We start from the raw sequence: 25,374 nt of genomic DNA, 5'->3' as shown, positions 1-25,374 counted from the left end.
CTTTCACTTCATTTCTAACCACATAGATTCTAGCCTTGAGCTCCGTAGGACATTTTCTCTTTCCACCACTTTGACATTATCCTTATCATTACCACCACCCTTCCTCCTTTAGTTCCTTCGTCATCATTCTGGAACATCTTGCATCCAGGAATATTTAGCACCCAGTTCTGTTCTTTTTTTGAATTAGATCTCCATTATTGCCACAATATGATACTCCCATGTGGTTGACTACACTTGCAGCTCACCAACCTTGTTTATAACATTTCACGTGTTCACATACATGGACTGCAAACCTAATTTAGAACTTACTGCTTTCCATCTTACCTGGACCCCACCTAATACCTTCCTCTTTCTCACTCTAGTCTATTGGTCTCTCCCAATCCTTTTTGCACCTTGTTTTCTGTCTCTAATCTTACCCCCTATTTCTCATCCTCCTGCCAAGTTTATTTAAATCACTGCCAATAGCAGTAGCAAACCATCTTGCAAGGACATTGGTCTTGGGCTCTGTTCAGGTGCAATCTGCCCAGCCTGTACAGGTCCCATCTCCACCAGAACTGATCTCAATGTCTCAGGTATCTAAAGCCTTTGCTCATGCATCATCCCTCCAGTTAACCATTCATCTGTTCTATCCTACTTCTATGCTCACTAGAGTGTGGATAATTTGGAGATTATAATTTTTGAGGTTTTACTTGCTGGTTTCATTCCTAAATACAGACTTTGTAAATTACTTCAGAAGCTCGCAAGGTAATTACTGATGAGGAAGGGCCATTGCAGCTCCCCCACAGGCTCAGTAAGACACCTAAGTCCATTGACAACAGTAACTGCTTTTTAAATTATTCCAGGATTTTTGTCTCTACTACTAGATTATATACTATTTTGTGTTTCTCCTTTCAAGGCTGAAAAGCCAACATTTTCAATCTTTCTTATTGGATCTGACTTTCAATACTAGGGATGGGAGAGCCCTCCAACACCGCCCCCCCCCCACCCCCCCAACCCTGAATGGACATGCCTATAAAGCACACCGTTGTGGAATTTACGCTTGCCATTGTTCTAAGATTACTCCAAATAACAGAGTCAATGGACTTGTGGATTCTCTGTCTCCAGCTTTGCAACATAACAAAGGAAAGTTTAAGAGACCAGTTATTCACAAGCCAAGTATGAAAGACCACCATCTACCTTTTATTGTATATCGATGGCCATATGACTGAAACTGGTTCTCTGAAACTGAAATCCTTTTATCCCAAAACTCAAAAGAGACCTGGGGGCAGTCTTCAAAATAACACCAACAAGGCAAAAGCTGCAGACAAAGGCTGTGTCACCCTTGCCTTTTAAGAACCCAGGAGCTTAGAAGTCTATGACTCCCAGCCTGACTCCAAAGCTCAGTTTGCCTGTAAAGAAATTGGACATCCTGATACAATAGCCATGAGTGCCTAACTTTGTGACCCGCTAAACATTCCTCTCTTTGTAGTAAGCCTGATATGCAGACCCCAGTCATTTGAACTTAAGAGTGAAAAAAAGCTTCTTTCTTCAATGGACTCTCAAAGACATGTGAATTGTTAACTATTCTTTTGGTTTATACAAGTGCAATACCTTCTTTAATTAATCTTTCTTGAGTGTGTGGTATGCGACTGACATAGTGTTCAGATATTTCTGGATGAATGTGAGAATAAATAATCCACTTTGTTCGCATGCACAAAAGTCTGTGCTTGTATCTTTAAATTAACCAGACATCAATAGGGGTTTAGAAACACACAAATCTACCTCTTCAAAAATAAACCACACTGATTATGGACAGAGAGGAAGGGAATTTTGAGGTTTCAGTTTCTCTCTCCATCCCCGTCCACAACTACTCTCTGCTGCATGGATTTCATCGGCACCATGTCTCAAATGTTGAGTGACAAAAAACCAAATATGCAAGGTGTGGTAGGTCCAGTTCATTATACTGTTTGAATACAACTTCCTCTAACATATATTGCATGGTTTTGACTACATGCTGTAGTTCAATATTCCATTATTTTGTTGATTGCTGCTCTGCATTAGACATATGTTCAACATTAAGTCTGCTAAGACGTCAAGGTCTTTCAATTCCATTGTTAGCTAAATTATATAAAAGTAAATTGTTGCTGTAGGTATAGGTACAGGGATCTACAGATTCTGGAGGTTCATCTAGAAAATGTGCACAACTATAGGTGAGATCATAGTTCGAATCTGTGACAATTCTGCGCAAGTGCAGTAGATGGCGCGTAAAACAACCTTCTCCCACTGGCCACGATGGCAGCTTTTCATACCGTATTGTCCCAAACCTGCCACATTAATTATGCATTCCTAGGAAACACGCTATTTCCATGGCAGGCGGGCTCTCATTCGCCCGACACACCATTAGCTCGCCATTTCATCATGCTGGGCACCACATTTAAAGTGCAATCGTGCGCACACCTCTCAGTGCTTTCAGCCCATAACTGCTGCACGGAAGACAGGATGGCCTCGAAAGACAAAAAGACTACAGGCCCCTGCTTCAGTGACGGATCCCTCAAGTGCTTTTTGGGCACAATGGAGGCCCACCCTGATGTCCTCTACCCCACTCTGGCTGCCGGATGGGCAGCAGCGTCACTAATCAGGCTTGGGAGGCAGTGGCAGTGTTGATCGGCACCAACACCCTGCAAAAAGAGGACAGCCACCCAGTGCCACAAGAGGATGAATGATCTTCTCTGTTCCACCAAGGTAAGTCACTCTTCTCATTACTCTCAACTTACACAATCACAAACCCATCACACATCCAAAGGGCCCCCACTGACTGCCAGTTCAAGGGGCATCACCATTCACTCTCTCGCACATACCTTCATTGTCCTCAACACATCTGTGGGATCACTCACCACCCACACATGCCAGGCACATATCATCTGGCCTGGCAAGCATCCTACTTACATTTTCTCTATCTGTATTCATGTAAGACAAGTGGGGACACAAGAGGGAGAGGTTGCAGACTGGTGGAGGAATGCCTGAAATCAAGGACTTCACGGGCTTTGAAAACAGAGTCATCCAGCTGGCTGGCGAGGATCTAGATGGTTGCTGTGCTGATGATGAGGTCGGCAGTGCTCAACCAAGTGAGGATCCAGCAGTGCAACATTCCTTAGGCAACAACGCTGAGAGTAATGGTTAATGGCCATGCATTAATTATCTCTCTTTGCTTTTGCAGGCACATCTAGGAAACTGCCAAGGCAGAGTAGGACCCAGGGCCTCCAATCAAGCCCCGAGGGAAGCTCAGAAAAGGAATTTGCCGAAACCCTCCCTGAAGACCCGTCACAGCGCTCATCCACTTCCTTCATCACCACAGAGATACACACCTCAGTGGGGCCTAGCTGTACAGTAACCTCAGAATCACAATGAAGTGAGCACAATTGCACTTTCTGATCCACAGCAGGCAGCAGCAGGGACTTCCCAGGTGTCCAGCACTTGGAGGACTGCTGGAGGCCAGAAATTTGATAAGTCCGAGTCAGATGATGAGCCTCTGGACTCGGTCATCTCACAGTTGCTGACGCTGCAGAAGCAAACTCAGGAACATCAGTAAGGGATGTCCGCTGCACTCCTCAGATTGCACGGCACGATGGAGAAGTCTGTCCGCCTTCAGTTTGAGGTCATAGTGCCAGCATGCCAACGCCATGAAGTCATCGCCCTGAACAAAGATTTTCATGGCTGCCACAGAGACCTTGGGCCAGGTAGTCATTTCTGCAGTGTTATGTGGGCTCAACTCCATTGCCGACGCCATAGTTGGACTCCAATAGTGTGTACGCGAGATTTGGGGGGGGGGGGGGGGGGAAAGAAGAGAACCCAATCACATTCCAGCTACCCTTTCTCCTCAAAGAAACAGTCAGGGACACTTGGGCATCCATAGAGAGGAGGATCAGCAGGTGTATCCCCCACGGCTATCCAGCCAGATGACCCTAGGAGTGTCCAGCCCATCCGAGTCCCCTCTTCCTTTGACCTCAGCAGCTCCAGCTCCACAAAGCGAAGAGGGTGCCACTGCCACACGGCAGCACTCTGAAAGCAGGCTGGGGCCCTCCAGAGGACGCACGTCAAGGTGACCACTTAGCAGTCAATAAGCTGCCTCCACCTCCACTGTGGATGTCCGGGGGGCACCAAGACGTAGCGGCAGGGTTAGGAAAGTTAAAGAGCAGTTGCACAGACTGGACACGAGTGTTAATCAATTGTACATAATGTTCACTATGGTAAATAAACTCCCAAGAATGTTTCCCCGCCTATAGCTCCAAGGATAGCTCTGTTGAGCGGTGTTCGTGTCACTCAGATTTGAAACCTTTCTGCACAACATAAAGGTAGATGTCTCAGTCCAGTCTTCAGACAAAGAGATGGTTCAGCCTCTCACTCTCTGGACACATTACTGATGCCTGCACTCGACGATGCTCATCATTGCTGCCAGAATGTTGTGGGCAGGCATCACAGAGTTCCGTCATTCTGTGTGCTCTCAGCACCTTTAAAGGTGGGTCTGGCCCCCATCTCGTCAGCATGTGTGACCAGTGACGTTGTGCTCCTGAAGGTGTGAGGTGCTAAAGACAGGCAAAGTCAGATGCTTTTAAAGTTTCATGGCTGCATCTCTGTGACCCTGATCACAGAGCGCAAGCGAGCTGCCCTTGGCCAGAGAGGAGCCAGACATTCTCAAAGGCTATGTGAAGATCTATGGAGTGTCCTCATTGCATGTTGTCATCATCCTCCTGCAATCATTGACTATCAGGGCCTCCACTGCGTCTTCATGCATTATCACAGAGGGTATTGTGCACTGCCAAAAGCAATACTGGAGTCAAACATTCACAGGTGCAATGTGAAGATCTATGGTGTCTCCTCACCAAGTCATCAGCCTCCATGAATTTGGCAGCTATGAGGGCCTCCAGAGCGTGTCTCCATTGTCTGGTCAGTGCGAGGGCCTCATTGCCGCCTTTGAGGACCTCCTCACCCTCATATCCTCCGCATTAGAGGAGACCTCCAGCTCATGCATCTTCTCTTCAGCCAGCTTCTCTCCCGGTTGCAGTGCCAGGTTGTAAAGGGCACAACAGGCATCAAAGATGCGTGACATCCTCTGTGGGCTATATTGCAGGGCTCTACCAGACCAGTCCAGGCACTGGAAACCTCATTTTCAGCATCCCGATGGTTTGCTCCACCAAGTTGCGAGTTGCAGCATCAGCCTCATTATACCTTCACTCTGCTGCAGTCTGAGGCTGCCACACGGGCATCATCAGCCACGTCCTCTACAGGTAGCTCTTGTCCCCTAGGAGCCAATCCTGCAGCCTCTGTGGGCCCTGGAAGACACCAGGGATCTGTGACCAACTGAGAATGTAGGAGTTGTGTACACTCACTGGAATCTGTGCGCAGACCTGCAGTATGTGTTTGTGCAGCTGGTGTGCGATCACCACATTCAGCAAATGAAGCCTTTGTGGTTGACATTGTTGACCGCTTGTTATGGCGGAGATCTGAGTGTAATTGACCGCACGCTACCCCTGTGAGAAATCTTAGATCTGGGCAAATCCAATTGCTCTTGCATCCTGGCTGTTTGGACTCCGGGCAAAATGCACAAAGTTGGGTGCCCTCGTAAAGATGGCATCTGTGACCTCATGGATGCATTTGTGGATGGAGGTTTGTGTTATCCTATAGAAGTCACCTGTGGAACCCTAAAAGGAGCCACAGGCAAATAAGTTGAGTGCCATAGTCACTTTCATGCCTCCATGTCCTCGTGACGCCAAAACCAGCAGTAGCTGGCAAATGTGACCGACCAGTTACCTGGACATGCGCAGTCTTTGGTGATACTGGTTGTCGGTCATCTGCAGGAATGAAAGGCAGCGCCCAAAGACCCTGGGTTTAGCTAGGCACTGATCAATGATGGCTTGTTGTGGCTCTTCAGCAGTGTGTGTGGGAGCTCCAGCTGCCCCCTTCTTCCTGAGGGTGCTGCTCCTCCCTCTGCCAGGCACCGCCAACGCTCTCTTCTCCGCTGTCTTTGCTCTCTGTATGGCAAGGTGGTAGTTGGGGTTTCTGGAAGCCATGCAGAGCACTAAACACTAACCATCCAAGTGGGGGCCAGCACTCTGAGATGCGTTAAAGGGCCTTCAGACTTAACAAAGAGAGGTTGTTAGTATATCCAGGCTAACCCATATGTCTCTTTCTCTCTCTCTCTCTTTCATCCTGCAGTAGTACATCAGGGTCATGGAGCCTGGTGACCTAGCTGTATGCCTCATTGTACTCCATGATCCTGATGTACTCCTCCTGCAGGATGAAAGAGAGACGAGTGGGTTAGCTTGGTATACTAAGAATCTCTCTTGGCTAAGTCTGAAGGCCCCATAACACATCCCAGAGAATGCCAACACTTGGGAGGCCAAAATTTAGTGCGCTGCATGGCTTCCCGACACCCCAACCACCTCCGCCCCACTCTGACTGAGTGACTGGCAGCAGCCTTGCCCATTAGACTGCATGCTGTACTCTCAGCTCAGGCATTCTCCTAACCTACACCTCATGGCTGCATTGTTAGCTTGAACTATGGGGGGAGACTGATCCAAATCAGGATGATGACATTGCAAGGGGCTGTGAGGCCTCCACCAGTGACTGCTCCACAGCCAGCTTTAGCAAGGAGATTGTACAACGTACCCAGTCGTCCAACTGTTCTGTAGTCTAACAAACACTTATAAGTTTGCAGTCTGTGCCCAGGGGGTGAAAAGCTTTGGAGCACTTGCTGGCACTTGCATGCCTCTGCATTGCTTGAGTTGGCAGATAAGCTAGAAGACGCCTGACTCCACATGTCAATGTGGCTGTGCCTGAACTGTCTCAGCTGCAGAGGGATGGTCACTTCATACAGGGTTTTCCTCATGCATGGCCGCTTCCCTCCCCCCCACCACCCACCCCACACATGCTTGTGTACTACCTTCTACCACAGGGCAGCCCTTGCCCCTACCCCCAAATCACCTCAACCGGAGGGTAGCCCTTACCCCCACGCCTCCAACCCACTTCAACCTCGAATCCAATAGGCAACCCGGGCGAGCGCTGCACAACATTACTATGTACTCACCTCTGAGTTTCCCTCAAAGTGCATGCTTTTTATATGCTGTTGTGAAACACGTCGGCGTGCATTAACGGCAACATGGGCGGACGATCTGGCAGTGGCGGGGAGGTGACGATTCCAGCGGGCTGGCCTTATAATGATATGTAGATGTATTACAATAATGTCCCCGATGTCCGATGGTGAGAAATGCGATCACAAACTGGTTTCACGACGTCTTGAAACCAATTTAGGGCAATCTTGCCATATCGTCCTCTCATGCCACCGAGTATGCCCAACAGCAGGCATGGGCGATTCCACCCCATGTGTCACTGAATGGAGGTATGCAATTAGATGTACATAACATACACATCAAATGTTATTGATTATTGACTGACCTGTGACATGTGCAGTTTCTTTTTTCCCCATTTTCCCACCTTTTTATTGTATGGCCCCTCCCAAGTCTTATCATCCGATTCCACATTATTTCACCCTTTTTGCCTTTCCATTATCACAGTCCATCTTTTATATTTAATAATTTTCCTATTAGAATTTAAAGCTCATTCAACTTTCCTTTGACTATCATCTATTAATTCTCCCCCCTTTTCCTCATCTTTCTAAAATGCTGATTATCTTGGTCTTCATTCTGATGAAGAGTTTAACTTTTCTTCAGATGCCGAGTGATGATGTTTCATCAGGTTTTTCTACCATCTACATTCTTTTTATTAAATATGAAATCTTTAAATGGGTTCCATCACATATCATACCTGCTCACTATAAAGCACGATCTTGTCTTGTGAATAAACAAATTGAATGGTATGTACTCCTGTCCGCTCTGGAAGAATTTTATCCCTGAAATGTAAATGTATGTTACAGAATAAGAGCTTGAACAATTCATTAGCAGTACAAATGTCAGAATATTCAGGGGACATATGAAATTCGTATAGCATGTGTCCATCAAGAAGCAAATAAAATGGAGGATTTTATATTTTTTTAAATTATGAATTACAAAAAGAAAGAACTAAATAATGCTTTTCTTAATTCTAGAGTCAGGTTCTTCAGGTCAGTAACCATCTCACCCATCCCCCCACATCTTCCCCCCACACACCCCACCCACCCCAAGTCAGCTCTACAGCCTCTCCAAAGCACTAACTTCCTTTAAAATTAACTTAGTTGCTCCAGGGTGATCATACCTGTCCTGTAACTTAAATTAATGCAGATGTTATAGAGGGAATTTGAGATGTGAAATAACAGCGTGAGATCAAACATAAAATTCAATATTAACAACAAAGTAAATTGTATGTAATTTAAGGAGGTTTTTTTTAGGGTCAAATTCTAATGACAATCACATTGGACCATTATTTTGTTGAAGACTTTGAAAGAGTCATATAATTAACCCATAACATTTCAGCATTTCTTCCATTGATATGTTAGGTCAGCTCTGTTGTATAAACTAGGCTCAGTAACTCATCGAGGTAAGAGCTTTTTGTAAGGAACAGAAAGTCAAATAGCAGTAGATATGTTGACCGTCTTGTCACTGATGGGTTCTGGCTGTCATGATGGATAAATTACAAGTCAAATGTTATTTATTAACACTAATATGCAACAAAATATAACTCTACTTTAGAAATTCTCAGTCTGGCACCATTTGGATTCAACATCAGGCAGTTTAACATTAAAAAGCATTAAAGCTCATGCAAGTACACCAAATGAATGCCCAGCACATCTTGGGATTGTTTTACTACATTACAAACAGCGTATAAATGCCATCTGTTGTTCCAAACATAAAACGTGCTACTGAGAACTGAAAAGAAGTGTAGCCAATACCTGAAATAGAAACATCCCTCTTTGTCACCTTCTCGTCCTTTGTTGCAGTTTAGAATTGTGGGCTGAAGAAAAACATGCAGAAGTGGTTAAAATTTTAGGAAGGCCAGATTTATAACATACAAAGTTACAATATTTACTTTGCATATAGAATAAATTAAAATTGTAATTGATTTTTCCATTTGTGTACAAGAAAAGGATTCCTGTTTAAAATCTGCAACCCTTTAATTCATATAAGGATCCCCATATAATTTGTATAGGAGCAACATAATCATTGGGGTGAGGGGGATTTGTATAGGAGCAATGTAATCATGGGGGCCAGGAGGAAAAGAGAGCAGGGAAGAGAAAAATTGTTCAATTTCACTATCCTCAAAATTGCAAAATTATGTCAGCAGTCTATTTAAAGAAATATTACTCAGAACTGGCCTTAGTTCTGAAATTCGAACAACACTTGTCCTTACTCTATTTGTTTAACACCACATGACTAGTTTCAAGTAAAATTGAAATTTTGGGGTACTCTGGGCCGTGCTCACGTGGTCAAGATGGGCTTCTTTCTCTGAACATGTGTTCCAAAGCAGAGTGATAAATTATGGTGTATCTTTCTGCATGAACCTTAATTGGATCATAATTGATGGGCCAGCTCCCAATTCTCAGTTATACAAGTAAAATGCTAAACATTCCCAGCAGGGGTGGTCATTTTTGTTATTCTTTGATGGGTTGTGGATGTTGCTCGCAAGGCCAACATTTGTTACCCATCCCTAATTGCCCTTGAGTGGCTTACAAGGCCATTTCAGAGGGCAGTTAAGAGTCAACCATAATGCTGTGGATCTGGAGTCACACGTAGGCCCGACCAAGTAAGGATGGCAAATTTCCTTCCCTAAAAAACATAGTGAACCAGATAGAAAATTGAAGATAATTTCATGGTCACCGTTACTGAAACTAGCTTTCAATTCCAGACTTTTACTAGTTGAAGCTAAATTGCACCAGCTGCCATGGTAGGATTCGAATCTGTGTTTCCGGAGTGTTAACCTGGGTCTCTGGATTACTAACTCAGCGACTTTACCACTATGCCACCGTCACCCCCCTCAAGCAGTTTTATATTAATTCAGTTTGAAATTATGATAATTTCACCTGTCCTTATGCAATAATTCTGAACCCCCCCACCACACATAAGAAATCGAGCCTGCCCCGCCATTCAATATAATCATGGCTGATCTCATTTCAGCCTCAACTCCAATTTCCCGCCCTCTCCCCATAACCTTTCAACCCGTTACTAATTAAAAATCTTTTCTATCTCCACCTTAAATTTATTCAGCATCTTGGCATCCACAGCACTCTGAAGTAGTGAATCCCACAGATTCACAACCCTTTGAGAAAAGTAATTCCTCCTCATCTCTGATTTAAATCTACCACCTCTTAGCTTAAAACTATGGTCTCTCTTTCTAGAATGCTCCACAAGGGGAAACATCCGCTCCACGTCTACTTTGTCTATCCTCTTTAGCATCTTATATACCTCAATTAGTTCTCTTCTCATCCTTCTAAACTCCAGCGAGTATAGGCCTAAACTGCTCAATCTCTCCTCAGAAGACAAGCCCTGAATCTCTGGAATCAATCTAGTGAACCTCCTCTGAACCGCCTCCAATGTAACTACATCCTTCCTCAAGTAAGGGGACCAAAACTGTGCACAGTACTCCAGGTGCGGTCTCACCAAGGCATATACAGTTGCAACAACACTTCCCTATTTTTATACTCTATTCCTTTGGCAATAAATGCCAAAATTCCATTTGCCTTCCTTATTACCTGCTGTACCTGCATACCAGCTTTCAGTGATTCACGCATGAGGACACCCAGCTCACTCTGCACTGAAGCATCTCTCCTTTTTATTCTTCTGACCAAAATGGATAACCTCACACTTATCCACGTTAAACTGCATCTGCCAAATTTTGGCCCATTCACCTAACCTGTCCATATCCATTTATACATTTCTTTTATCTTCCTTGTAACTTAACTTTCCCATCTATTTTGGTGTCATCTGCTAATTTAGCTATAGTACCTTCTATCCCTGAATCTAAGTCATTAATATAGATTGTAAATAGTTGGGGCCCAAGGACCAAAACCTGTGGCACCCCAACAGTTACAGCTTGCCATCCAGAAAAAGACCCATTTATCCCAACTCTCTTCTTTCTTTGGTTAGCCAATCCTCTATCCAAGCTAATATATTACCCCTAACTCCGTGTGATCTTATCTTCTGTATTAATCTTTTGTGCAGCACCTTATCAAAGGCCTTCTGGAAGTCCAGATATACTACATCTACAGGATCCCCATTATCCACTTTGCTTGTCACATCTTCAAAGAACTCTAGTAAATTAGTCAAACATGATTTACTCTTCATAAAACCATGCTGACTCTGATGGATTGCATTTTGACTTTCCAAATGCCCCATTACAACTGCCTTAATAACGGGGATTCCAACAATTTCCCAACAACAGAAGTTAAACTAACTGGTCTACAGTTTCCTACTTTCTGCCTTCCCCTCCCCTTTTTGAATAAGGGTGCTATATTAGCATTTTTCCAATCCATTGGAATCCTTCCAGAATCCAGGGAATTTTGGAATATTATAGCCAATGCATCCACGATCTCAGGTGCCACTTCCTTTAAGACCCTGGGATGTAGGCCATCAGGTCCTGGGGGCTTGTCACGCTTTAATCCCAATAATTTGCTCAGTACTTTTTCTCTAGTGATGGCGGTTGTTCTAAGTTTCTCTTTCTCTATATCCTCTGCACTACCAGCTACTATTGGGGTGGTACTAGTGTCCGCCACCGTGAAAACTAAGGCAAAATATTGATTAAGCGTCTCTGCCATTTCTGCATTCCCCACTATTAACTCCCCAGTCTCGTCCTCCAAGGGACCAACATTCACTTTAGCTGCTCTCTTTCCTTTTATATTTTTGTAAAAGCTTTTGCTATCAGTTTTTACATTTTGTGCTAGTTTTCTTTCATAACTTACTTTTGCTCTTTTTATTATTTTTTTCGTAACCCTTTGTTGATCTTTAAAAGTTTCCCAATCTTCCAACCTGCCACTGACCTTTGCAAGTTAGTGTGTCTTAGTTTTTGCCTTTATGTTATCTTTAACTTCTTTGCTTAGCCATGGATGCTTTTTCCCCCTCTTACCGTCCTTCCTCTTCTTTGGAGTATATTTTACTTGGGAGGAATTGAATATCTTTTTAAATATCTGCCACTGTTCATCAACTGTCCTGCCTTGTAGTCTTCCTGCCCAATCCACTGGGGCCAAATCTGCCCTCATGCCTATGTTATTACCTTTGTTTAACTTCAGAACACTAGTGTAGGACTCAAGTTTCTCGCTCTCAAACTGAATTTGAAATTCTAGGATGCTATGATCACTCTTCCCTAGAGGATCCTTTACTATGAGGTCATTAATTAATCCCATCTCATTATGCAAAACGAAATCTAGAATAGCCTGCTCCTGGTTGGTTCCACAACATATTGTTCCAAGAAACAATCTCTAATACACTCTATGAACTCTTCCTTGAGGCTACCCTTGCCAATTTGATTAGTCCAGTCTATATGCATATTAAAATCACCCATGATTATTGCCATGCCTTTCTTACATGCTCCCAGTATTTCCTGGTTTATACCATGCCCTACTGCTAAACTACTGTTCGGGGACCTATAGATTACTCCTACCAGGGACTTCTTTCTTTTGCAATTTATTTCTTATTTCTACCCAGTCTGACTCTACACCTTGCTCTCTAGTGACTATATCATTCCTCACTATAGCACTGATCTCTTCCTCTACTAACAAAGCTACACCACCTCCTTTTCCTTCCTGCCTATCCTTCTGAAACTGAGTACCCTTGGATATTCAACTCCCAAACCTGTTCTTCCTGTAACCACGTCTCAGTAATCACCAACAAATCATACCTATTTATCTCTATTTGTGCTGTTAACTCATTAGTTTTATTCCAAATGCTACACACATTCAGATACAAAGCCTTTAAGTTTGCCCTATTGTCAATTTTCCCTACTCTTATATGATTCTTTGGTGCAATACGGCGTTCACACACTCTGTCCCTTCCTTTCACTTTTTGGTAGCAATCAGCCTAGTCATTAACCTGCTCTCTTACCTCTCCTTAAACTTTGATTTTTATACTTCCATGCAACTGAACCTTCCCCTCCACTACTTAGTTTAAAGCCCTATCTACGAACCTAGTTATGCGATTCACCAGGACACTGGCCCCAGCATGATTCAAGTGGAGCCCATCCGAATGGAATAGCTCCTTCTTTTCCCAGTACTGGTGCCAATGCCCTATGAACTTGAACCAACTTCTCCCACACCAATCTTTGAGCTATGCATTTACCTCTTTAACCTACTGACCCTGTGCCAATTAGCTTGTGGCTCAGGTAGTAATCCAGAGATTATCACCCTTTTGGTTCTGCTTTTTAATTTAGCCCCTAGCTGCTCATTTTTCATCAGCAGAATCTCTTTCCTTGTTCTACCTATATTGTTGGTACCTACTTGGACCACAACAACTGGATCTTTCCCCCTCCCACTCCAAGTTCCTCTGCAGCCCAGATGACATATTCTTAACAACAACAGCACCTTCAGAACTCTCAATCCTGGCTACAGAGAACAGTATCTATTCCCCTAACTATAATATCCCCAATTACAATTACATTTCTCTTTTCTCCCCCCCACTTGAATGACTCCCTGTACCACGGTGCTATGGTCAGTTTGCTCATCCTTCCTACAGTCCCCGCTCTCGTATACACAGGGAGCAAGAATCTCAAACCTGTTACACTACCCGCCTCTCTGCCAAAAAGTGCACTGAATAAATGAGCATCAGCCAGAATTTGGAGTAGGGCAGCTTACAGCATGTCCTGTGAGTTAGACTTGTTCCTGCACTCTTCAGCTCAAAAATATTTTGCCCACCAGAAGTGAAAATTGGCAATGGGAAATCGGGCATCTGGAATCTTGGTGAATGATGAGGCCAAAAGAGTCCTTAACCAATAAGGTTTAAGGATTCAGAAATAAACAGAGGCAGAACTGATAAAGAGAATTTCATGAATTCAATGTCAAATCTGGACAGAAAGAGAAGTAAAGAGAGCAATGTTTCAATTGAGGAAGGAATTTCTTTTTAGATTTTAAAATTTGACAAATCTCCAACAATGCACAGCCTGAAGGAACGAAACTCCATACTTTTAAATGTTCCTTTTCTGGACAAGAGGGGTTTATTTTCAGTCATTAATTTTTACCGCAATGCTAAAAGAGCACTTATGAAGTTAACTACTGGATTTATCTGTCCATGACATGTTTAATGGGCAATTAATGTACAAAGGCTGGACCTTCATGAAAAATAAACATTTCTATAATATTCCAGGGATAGAAGATAGGTTGGAAATTACAGAAACAATTGCTCATGTTTCAAATTGCAGAACCCATGATCCTTAAAAGAATACTTAAGTGCTATGTCTATAAAGCTACAAATTCAAAAAGATGCATATGAAATGTGGGGTGGTATGCAGCAAAAATGCTGAAATAAAAAGAAGACACTCAAGACTTTGGCCTCTTGTTCCAATAAAGCTCAATAAAAGCTTGAGGAACAGCACCTCATCTTTTGATTGAACCAACATACCAGACTCTATAAGAGTTCAACTTCAGATCATAACCTGCAGCCAATTTTTTCCAGACGGCTGTATTTATTTGTGCCACAACACTATGGTAAGCACTTCCTGCACATGTGCAGATGCAGTGTCAGCCAGTGAGTGTTTCAAGTGAGATGCTTTTAAGTACAGCTTCTGCTTTCTGTCACCAAATTGTGCAATTTTTTGCAAGTTGGTGTACTTTTAATCATCTCCTTTATAGCATATTTTGGAGTTTTATTTAAGATTAAGGCTTGCAAACTATTAAATAAAGCAATGCTGATTTTCAAATATTTATTCCAGTAGCGAATGCAAGATAGCTGGGAATGACAGGTACAGTAGATATTTTTCTCCCAACAGTATGTTAAAAATTAAAAAAAAACATTTCCCTGAAATATTTAACAAAAAAATCATCTCCCAACGTGGGGCTCAAAACCATGATCCTGGGACTAACAGCCCCACTTTCTACCAACTGAGCTAGCTGGGCTGTGTATTGCCCCTGCTCCAACTTCTCCAATTTGTTCGCTTGTTCAAATAAATGCTGCCTTTTAATAAAACTGGAAAGATTATGCTGGGTCTAAAGGCAGCTCCACAAGTTACCCCTTTTCAATATTTCAAAACCACTGTACACTACCACCAGCTGATCCGAAAGGCATCAGGAACAATTGTGAATATGCCAACAGCTTCAGTGTGGGCTGAGTGTGCATGCACAACTGCTCCTGATGCCTTTCTGGTCAGCAGCAGGAGTTAGTGTTTTCAGCAGCTGTTGATCATTCTGCTATTCTCCCATTTCCTCCTCATCTAGACCCATATTGTGTTTCTTTACTTGTCCCATTACCACCACCTTTTAAATTACACCATTGTTCTCTTTGTCCTTTAATCTCTCCTGCCCTTCACCCTATCATAAACTTTCCTTTTGTTCTTTGCCACCAGATGCTCCATCTATCTTTGTAGTTGCTTAAAGCCCATTCCATCTCTAACCTTTTTACACTTCTGACAAAGGGTCATCAACTGGAAATACCATCTTGGTTTCTCTCTCCACAGATGGTGCCTGCTCTATTGAGTATTTCCAGTGCTTTTGTTTTTATTTTGGAATTCCAGCATCGGCAGCATTTTAATTTTGTACGATGTTGAATGGACTGAAGCCTTTAACTAAGTTGGGTCAAAATTCAGTTTTATTGCAATAAGATCAATTGTAGGAATTTATTTTAATGATGTTATGTTGTGAAATGGGTAACTATATTTAAAACATTAAAGACTAATTCACTGAGCTTACGCTTCTGATGCAGTTCCTCGCTAGGCAGGAACAATAGCTAGAAAATTGGGATTTAACCTATTATTGCAGTCTTAATGAATTTACCTTCAGATGCATCAATTTCCAAATCCATTACTGAGAAAGTTTAAGATTTTTAATCCTAGCAACTTCACCTCCTCTTTTGCTCAATAAACCCTGGAGAATTTCCTTAAAAGTTGTGCCAAAACAGTGTGAAGAGAGCATAATGCTAACTTACAGTACAAAAATCAAGCAAATTTGAATGCAAGTGACTATACTATTCCCCAAAACCCTCACCAAAATCTTTCTTTGCTCATCTACACAGCTCTGACTTCATGCAAAATATAGTCTGTGAATTTCTGGAATTTATGTCATTTCTGAATGAACATTTCTGTCTAAACATTTATTTCTAGAGTCGTACGAAAATTTATTTGAAGCCTACAAATTACTTTTGGTAGTTGTGAATGCATCTTTACAGTTTGGGATGATTTGCATTAAGATCTAACAAAACGTCCATGATTGCATTTTCTTAAATGTGTAATCATGAAATCGTTTCAAGCTTTAATTTCACATGTAGAGTGATTTGAGAGAGTGTACATGGTGTCACATGCTTTACACTGGCTTTTAATGCTCTGACCTAATAAAATTCTCAGGAAATTGAGGCATAACTAACCAAAAGGAAGATCAGTGTAATATGGTATTATGGCAATATCAGGGATTTTAGGCTCCTAATTCAGGTAGATTTTAAAGGCTGTGTGTTCTCCTGGAAGGAGTGTAACAGACAATAGCAGGATTAAGATGATAGGCTAAAATAGTTATTATTATTGTGTCATGCCCAGTAAAAGCATGTCATATTCACAACCTCAAAATATAAGCTGTACTCAGTGTGGAATCTTCTGGAACTGGCTTTTCTTTTTTAAATTGGACACCGATTGGTTGCACAAAATGGTTACTGAGAATTATCTGACTTCGTCTGTAGATTCAAAAACTGCCAGATTGTCTCAAAAGGACAAAAGGGTGCATTCCAGATGAGAGGTGTCACTACCCATCCCCTGAAACCATCCAAAAAGGTATTTCCTCACATGAATGGGTTGTTCTGAAACCAAGACAGTGATTGTCTCAAATCCCCAGGATGAATGTCTGCAGGTTGTGGTAATCAATGTAAGCACACCATATTTGGAAGGGAGCTGTGAGAAACCACATGATATGGAGACCAACATGGCTGTCTTATTTACTTAAGTGCTGCCTGCAAAAAGACAACTCCACAACTGCAGAAAGGGAAGCTACACCTATGCCTTAAGAACTAGAGACAGTAACATCGTAAGGTCTCCAAGTCTGTTTCTTTTCAAGTCCGCCAATATAGCAAACAAATCTTCTGGTAAAAGTCTAGAAGTAACTAACTTTGTGACCTTCAGGAAGTCCAACTCTTTGACAGAATCCCGCAACGATTCTGTCATTCAAGTTTGGCAACTGAATTTGTCTAATTACACTTCAGGAGCAAAAATCCTCTTCTTCACCAGGCCTGTGCCATCTGTTTTCTAAGAAGAGCCAGTTGCGAGAATTATGAACTATTCTTTTGTTTATAACTTGTAAAAGTGCACTATTCTCTTTAATTGTATTTTCTTCAAGTGTGTGTGTGCACGCACATGGTGTGATGTGAGAGAGTGGATCTTTGAGTGATGAAACGGTAGACTTTGGGGATAAACACATGAACAAATAATCCTTTATTTAAACGGATAAAAAGTTTGCTGCTGGTTATTCAAATTGTCCACACATTGAAGGGTTAAGAAACACACTTCTCCTTTTCAAAACACATACTGATCACGGACAGTAAGGGAAGGGAACAGGGTTTCAGTTCTCTCTCACTCCAGTACATAACAACTGCATTATCAGGTATTCATTTAACTTACATTGGATGATGGCCGCTGGCCCCTCCAGATCCTCATGGTAAGATCTGCTGGTTTGATATTCCTCATTGCACTGCCATCTTCAGAAATAACACTAACTACAAAATCTAGAAGAGAGTTATACAAATATATTGTGTTAATACATTAGATAATTTTCTTTGAATATTTGGGTTAGATTATTGGAAATTCCCTTATCACAGTAGGTTATTTTCAAGCATGATAATGATCCTCAAGCATATCATGAAAAATTAGGCAAAAGAAATGCTGTATCAATAATTTATACTTTCTTGGTTTGTGGAGTTAAACAGTATATCACGATTACTACATTTCACTCCAAATGTCTTTTCTGTGCAACTATGTTCAAAGTTCCATTCAATATAAAAGCTAGATTTGTATTCTCCATTCAAACACATGGCATACACAGTCAAAGCCAGATTGTATCGGCGACTCATATCCACTAAATTTCTGGGAGAGGGCGTTTAAAAGATATAACTGCAAGTTCTTTTCATTATATAGCACCTCATGTTCCCAAGACATCCCAAAGCAATTTGCAGACAAATTTTTAAAATGCAGTCACTGCTGTTATATAGTTCAGTGACTGGACAAGCTTAAGCTAATGCTTTAGAATCAAACTTCGTCAAAACCAGAAAGGTCTGGCTAGGAAGTCAGGTCACCATAAAGTTACAATGAAAAAACAAGACCTGTCAACACTGAAACCAGGGCCTCATATTCTTTTGCTGTGTATTCACAATACTCTTCAATCTTCCTCTCTCCGCCACTGAAAGATCTGTCATTAGCAAAGGCTTTTATTCCTTTACGCTCCCACCTTAATTAACTTCAAGCTCCATGTGGCACTGAGCTGCTCTTCCCACGTTTTTGCCTCCCAGCCCCCCTTTTTGGCCAGGAGTCTTTCCTTCGCTTGCAGACCTTTTTATTCATCTCCAGGATTCTCCCTCCACCTGGATTCCTCCCTCTAGCTCGTGATCCTTTCTTGATCTTTTCATCGAGAACTGCAGGCATATCGGTCAGCTCAATTTCACTGTTCTCTTTATTCTAACCTGTCTCCTTCTGAACTTGCTGCACTCTATTCTCTCAGGTCCAACCCTTACATCGTCATCAAGCCTGCTGATAGGGACGGTGCTGTCATTCACTGGTGAACTGACCTCTATCTAAGCAGAGGCCAAACACAAGTGTGCCAACACTTCCTCCTAACACCCCTTGCACCATGACCCCACCAGTGAACATCAGGCCATTGTTTCCAGAGCTTATCTTCTGTGCAAATCTTGCCTCCAATCTCAGTCATCAAACTTCGAACAGCCTCCTTTCCAAAATTTATAAACAGGGTTGCCCTGGTGGATTTATTGTTCCAGCCTGTTCCTGCGCTACTGAACTGATTTCTTCCCATCTTGGCCAATTTTTCTCCCCTTGTCCAGTCTCTTCCCATCTATATCCATGAATCTTCCAGTGTGCTATGTCACTTTAATAGTTTCCAATTTCCTAGTCCGAACAGTCTCCTTTTCACCAGAGACATGCAATTCCTCTACACTATATCCCCCACCAGGAAGATCATGGGGCTCTCTACTTTTTCCTTGAAGGGAGGCCCAACTGGTCTCTCTCCATCACCACCCTCCTTCATCTGGTTGAACTTGTTCTCACCTTGAACAACTTCTCCTCTAACTCAACTCACTTCCTTCAAATAAAAGGCATTGCAATGGGTGCCCATATGGGTTCTAGCTATGCTTGTCTTTTTGTTACAGTCCCACTCAGGGCCCCTTCCTCATCTCTTTTTCTAGTATATTGGTGAATGCATTGCTGCTGTTTCCAGCTCTCAACCTGAACGGAAAATTTCACTTTGGTTTCATTTTCCACCCTTCTCTCACCTTCACCATGTGCACCTCAGACTGTTCCCTTCACTACCTTGACTTCAGTCTCCATTTCTGTGGATAGGCTATCAACAAATATTCACCATAAGCCCAGTGACTCCCACAACTACCTTGACTATAATTTGATGATCAGCATGTTATTCTACTCTATTCTTCCTATAATTTTGTGAAATTTGCTTGGAATGATCGATTGTAACGCTTGCCTCAATTTAGCACTTAGTCACGACAAAACAATTTTTAAATAAATAAACCTTTTAGAAAAAAAAACACTTCCTCACACCCTATTTCCTGTTAGGACACTATTCTACTCCATTTTCCCAGTTTCTCCAGTTCCATCACATCTGTTCTGATGATGCAGAAACCAAACCAGTGCTTCCTTCTTCCTCAAATGAGAATTCACCCCCCCACGCCCCCCACCCTTGGTTGAGAGGGCCCTTGAACGTCTGGCCCATTTCCCACAGTACTTCTCTCACCCCTTCCCCTCCCACCTAGACTAGCGATCGTGTTCCTCTTCTCACCCTCCACCAACTCTAGCATGATGCCATCACGGAATACACCTTTCCCTTCCCTTTCAGCATTCGGAAAGGGCCATTCATGCTGCGGCATCCTGTCCACTCCTCAATCACCCCCATTCCCCAACACCGCTTCCCCTTCTTATGCAAGTGTAGGAGATGCAACTCCTGTCCTTTTACCTCCTGACCATCCAAGATCCCAAGCACTCCATCCAGGTGAAACAGCTATATACATGTACTTCTTTCAATTTCGTATTCTGTATTCACTGCTCACAACTACACTACTTGGGGGAGATCAAACCCAGAATGGGTGGCTGTTTTGGAAACACCTTGGTTCAATCCAGATTCAAGACACTGAGCTTTTGACTGCTAGTTATTTCAATACTCCATCTGTCTCTTCTTCTTTGAAGCACAATGCAAGCTCAAGAGCAGTACCTCATCTTTCAATTAGACTCTACAGCCTTCTGGACTTACTGAGATCAACAACTTCAGACTGTAATCTCTGTTCCCCTTTCCTTTACATGTTTCGGTCTTATACTCGTTTTTCTCTTGTTTTTGCTTTCAGCTAGCAGCTGGTCAGCATTCTGCCATTCTCATCTCCTTCAGGCACATTTGGTTTCTTTGCTTGTCCCATTACCAAATTGTCAAAAGGCCTTGTACCATGAACCCTTCTGTCATTTAATGTCTCCTGCCCTTTACCCTATCATAGTCCTTTCCTCTAGCCCTTTTTACAGCCACCCACTGCGCCCCCCCCACCTTTCACTTGCTCAGAATCTATTATATTCCTAAATTTTCCAGTTCTGATGAAAGGTCATCGACCTGGGACATGAACTGTTTCTCTCCCCACAGATACTGATTGATCTGCTGAGTATATCCAGCATTTTTTTAAAATTTCAGATTTCCAGCATCTGTAGTATTTTGCTTTTGTATTGCAAGTGGTGGGATATAAAAGAAATTGAAATTCAAAATTATTCCAAAGATGACCACTAAAGCTTCTTTGATGATAAAAACTGAATTTAACCTGCAAATTTATAACCACACTCCAAGGAAGGAGCCTAGCGGTATCATACATGTGAAAATGTGGCTACCTTACTTCGCTGGAAAATGCATTTCTTGCTTTGCACCCTATCGAGAGTTGGAACAAGTTGGGGTCTGTTGCATGCGGCCCTTAAATCTCCTTTGATTTGTTCCAAACAATCGCAAAGGGAGAAGAATCTGACTGAGGTAATTACAACAGCACTATCGGGGGAAAGATTTCAAGCTGAATCAAATAGATCAGTTTTACGTAAATCTTTTGTTTAATTGACTCCCTGAAGTATCATGCAGTTTCAAAACTAAAGTTAAAACACTTGGTATAATTATGATTGAGAAGTGGTATAACAAGTTATACTTTGTCACTGGTGTGAATAAGACCTTTAACACCATTAGCAATGGGTGATTTTGAAAGTTCAGTTTAGCTGTCCCATACACATGAAGTTGCTGGGGGCCAAAAACCTTCAAGTTATTCACTATGCCACAAGAGAGTTGAACATCTCCATACAATGCCTATTAAAGTGTGGCATTTTAACCTGAATTGACTAAGAGTCAAATTGAGGCAAGACAATGTATGAAATTTTATTCACCAAATTCTGAAGCTGAGCTAATACATAATCACCTGGTTTGTTGGATCAACCTTAGATTACAAGTTCGTCTATCAGCTTAAAAAAGGCCCTAGTTGTGCAGCAAACTGTGGTACTCAACTTAGAATCTCAGGTCATGATTGGGGTTGGGGGGGTGGGGGAGGAGAGCAAAAGTTGAATGTCACAGAGAATTTTGGGCAGCAGATGTGTGGTTGAACCAGGAAATTATAAGCTGAATTAGGACCCTCTGATTACTTGTATGATTGCTTTTGGAAGGAACTTAGTAGTAAGTTAAAGACAAAGCTGTAGATGTTAAGTACAGATATACTCATACAATTTTATACAACTACAAACCTGGGCTCTAACAATGGCATATAAAGCAACAAGAGTCCAAAGGTATGCATGACTTCTCATCAAATAAATAACAAGAGTACTAAACACTAAAATGCACTAGCATATCAACATGAATGGTAAATTATAAAGGTGCAGCTCTGCTGGATCAGAGATGCTGTCTTACTATCATACAAACTGATTTCCAAAATTGTACTCCACAGGCAATTGAGGACTGTAAAAAAAAAACTTAGAACGAAGGAAGAAGTGTTTCTTAGATAAAGGAAAATGTTAAGGCATCCAGTGTGCTGTGCTGCATCTATCAGTAGTTTTCAACACTTTTGTGTTCCCAGTTTTCTGAGTCCAACAGAAAGTAAATCAGAAAATGCTGGAAAAACTCAGCAGGTCTGGCAGCATCCGTGAAGAGAGAAAGAGAGTTAACATTCCGAGTCTGTATTACTATTCTTCAGAGACTCTTCCAATGAAGAGTCATACAGACTCAAAACGTTAACTCTCTTTCTTGCTCGACAGATGCTGTCGGACTTGCTGAGTTTTTACAACATTTTGTATTTTTATTTCAGATTTCCAGCATCTGCAGTATTTTGCTTTTAAGTTAAGGAAGTAAATCAGTCACGATTGGTAAACGAACAATTTGAAAAGCATGAAGTCATTAACATGCTAGTCACATAATGACTACTGTGGCACTCTTGCTCCATTTGTATGACCATCTTTATTTCCAAGTGCAACAACAGATTTCCTGCTAGCTGTTCAGGAAATTGTGCCTTGACTACAGTGTACAGGTAGGCAACTCTACAAGAACATAGGAAATAGGAGCAGGAATAGAATAGGCCATTCAGCCTTTTGAGCCTGCTCTGCCATTCAGTAAGATCATGTTTGATCTACTATCTCAATGCTACTCCATATCCCTTAATACCCAAAAAACTTTCGATCTCTGACTTGAATATACTTAATGACTGAGCACTGACAATTTTCTGGAGTAGAGAATTTCAAAAATTCACAATCCTTTCACAGAATCTCACTGTGTAGAAGAGGCCCTTCGGCCCATTGAGTCTGCACCAATACATGAGAAACACCTGACCTACCTAACCCTACTTACCAGCACTTGGCCCATAACCTTGAATGTTATGACGTGCCAAGCACTCATCCAGATACTTTTTAAAGGATGTGAGGCAACCTGCCTCCACCACCCTCCCAGACAGCACATTCCAGACCATCACCACCCTCTGAGTAAAAAAGTTTTTCCTCACGTCCCCCCTAAACCTCCTGCCCCTCATCTTGAACTTATGTCCCCTCGTGACTGACCCTTCAACTAAGGGGAACAGCTGCTCCCTATCCACCCTGTCCATGCCCCTCATAATCTTGTACACCTCGATCAGGTCACCCCTCGGTCTTCTCTGCTCCAACGAAAACAACCCAAGTCTATCCAACTGCTCTTCATAACTTAAATGTTTCATCCCAGGCAACATCCTGGTGAATCTCCTCTGCACCCCCTCCATTGCAATCACATCCTTCCTATAATGTGGCCACCAGAACTGCACACAGTAATCCAGCTGGGGCCTCACGAAGTTCTATACAACTCCAACATGACCTCCCTACTTTTGTAATCTATGTCTCGATTGATAAAGGCAAGCGTCCCATATGCCCTTTTCACTGCCCCACTAACATATCCCTCCGCCTTCAGAGACCTATGGACACACACGTCAAGGTCTCTTTGTTCCTCAGAACTTCCTAGTGTCATGCCATTCATTGAATACTTCCTTATCAAATTACTCCTGCCAAAGTGTATCACCTCACACTTTTCAGGGTTAAATCCCATCTGCCATTTATCTGCCCATCTGACCATCCCGTCTATATCTTCTTGTAGCCCAAGACACAACCTCACTGCTAACCACCCGGCCAATCTTTGTGTCATCCGCAAACTTACAAATCCTACCCCCCCCATATAGTCACCTATGTCATTTATAAGTTAAAAATTTCTCATCTTTGTAAATTACCTTATTCTGAAACTATGATCCCTACTTCAGGTTCTCCAGCCAGGGAAACATCGTCCCAGCATCTACCCTGTCAAGTTCCTTAAGAATTCTATATGTTTCAATGGGATCACCAGTCATCCTTCTAAATTCTAGGGAACATAGGCATAGCTTACTCAATGTCACCTCATGACAATCCTCTCAAAGGAATTGGTCTAGTGAACCTTTGCTTCACTCCCTCAAAAGGCAAATATATCCTTTCTTACATAAGATCATCAAAACTGTAAACAATACTATCCAGGTGTGATCTCATTCAGGGCTCTAAGCAACTGCAGTTAAGATTTTGTTACTCTTATACTCCAATCACTGTAATGAAGGATAACATATCATTTGTCATCCTAATTGCTTACTGTACTCAAATGTTAACTTTCTGTGATTCCTATACAGGGATTTCCAGGTCCCTCCGAATTTCAAAATTTCTTGGTGTCTCTTCATTTAATACATATTCTGCTTTTCCACTTAGTTCTATGTTGCTTATGCTTTCCTGGCTAAAGTGGATAACTTCAACTTCTCCACATTATAATCTATTTGTCACTTCTTGGCTACTTAATATGCCTATATTCCTTGGTGAAATTTCACAGAACATCAATCATAGAAATCTATGACACAGAAGCTGGCCATTTAGCCTGTCAGGTCTGTCACTGTGTCGCGATAGGGTCGCAAAGCTCCCCCTCCTCAGAGGCTACCATTTCCTTAGCCCCATAATTTCTCCCATCTCTTTAAGGGACCCATGTTTACTTTGACAAAAAAAATCTCCTTCTCTTTGGTTTAAGTTAATTAAAGCGAAAAATTCTGAACATTGTTCAGAATAAAATAATCTCACTGAGATACAATCATGCCCTGGTGAGAACTCTTGGAATCATGAAGACATATCACCCATGCTATTGAACACACTTTGAAAAATCACATTTAAGTGCAGTCACCCATTACTTTATAGCATCAATTTAGATAAATTCAGGAAGGGCCAACCAACAGTTTATTCAATATTGAATTGTTATGCTACAATAGCAGTTATTTCCTACAAGTAAGATACTCTGTAAGGGAACATTACAGTACAAATCTGAATGAAAATTAATAAAATTTCAATCAGCTCTCAAATGCTTAATTTTAGATTATAGAAGGAATCTATAACTTCAAATCAGGACAATACTGCCTTACATTTGATACCTCTCATTCATGAAGAATGCTGTTTTCTAGCCTGTCCTTTAGGGAATGATAAAATTGGTTTAAAGGACAGCCATGTACAAATAATCATGAGAATTACAGCAATTCAGACCCCATT

General features: G+C 42.1%; 1 protein-coding gene across 1 annotated transcript in view; it reads right to left on the bottom strand.

Moving 5' to 3' along the window:
• The window catches only part of smchd1 (structural maintenance of chromosomes flexible hinge domain containing 1), a 215,627-nt gene that overhangs the window by 48,954 nt on the left and 141,299 nt on the right, over window positions 1–25,374 (bottom strand). Inside the window, exons 33-35 of the mRNA XM_041189810.1 lie at window positions 17,701–17,804; window positions 8,861–8,922; window positions 7,801–7,885 (exon numbers count right to left, since the gene is read on the bottom strand). Of these exons, the coding sequence (XP_041045744.1) occupies window positions 7,801–7,885; window positions 8,861–8,922; window positions 17,701–17,804 (251 nt within the window). The remainder of the gene's footprint in view (window positions 1–7,800; window positions 7,886–8,860; window positions 8,923–17,700; window positions 17,805–25,374) is intronic.

Source organism: Carcharodon carcharias, chromosome 6 (genome assembly GCF_017639515.1).
Source record: "Carcharodon carcharias isolate sCarCar2 chromosome 6, sCarCar2.pri, whole genome shotgun sequence".
Classification (NCBI taxonomy): Eukaryota; Metazoa; Chordata; class Chondrichthyes; order Lamniformes; family Lamnidae; genus Carcharodon; species Carcharodon carcharias.
The sequence above is the reverse complement of the archived record's forward strand: the minus strand, read 5'-3'. Positions and strand labels throughout refer to the sequence as shown.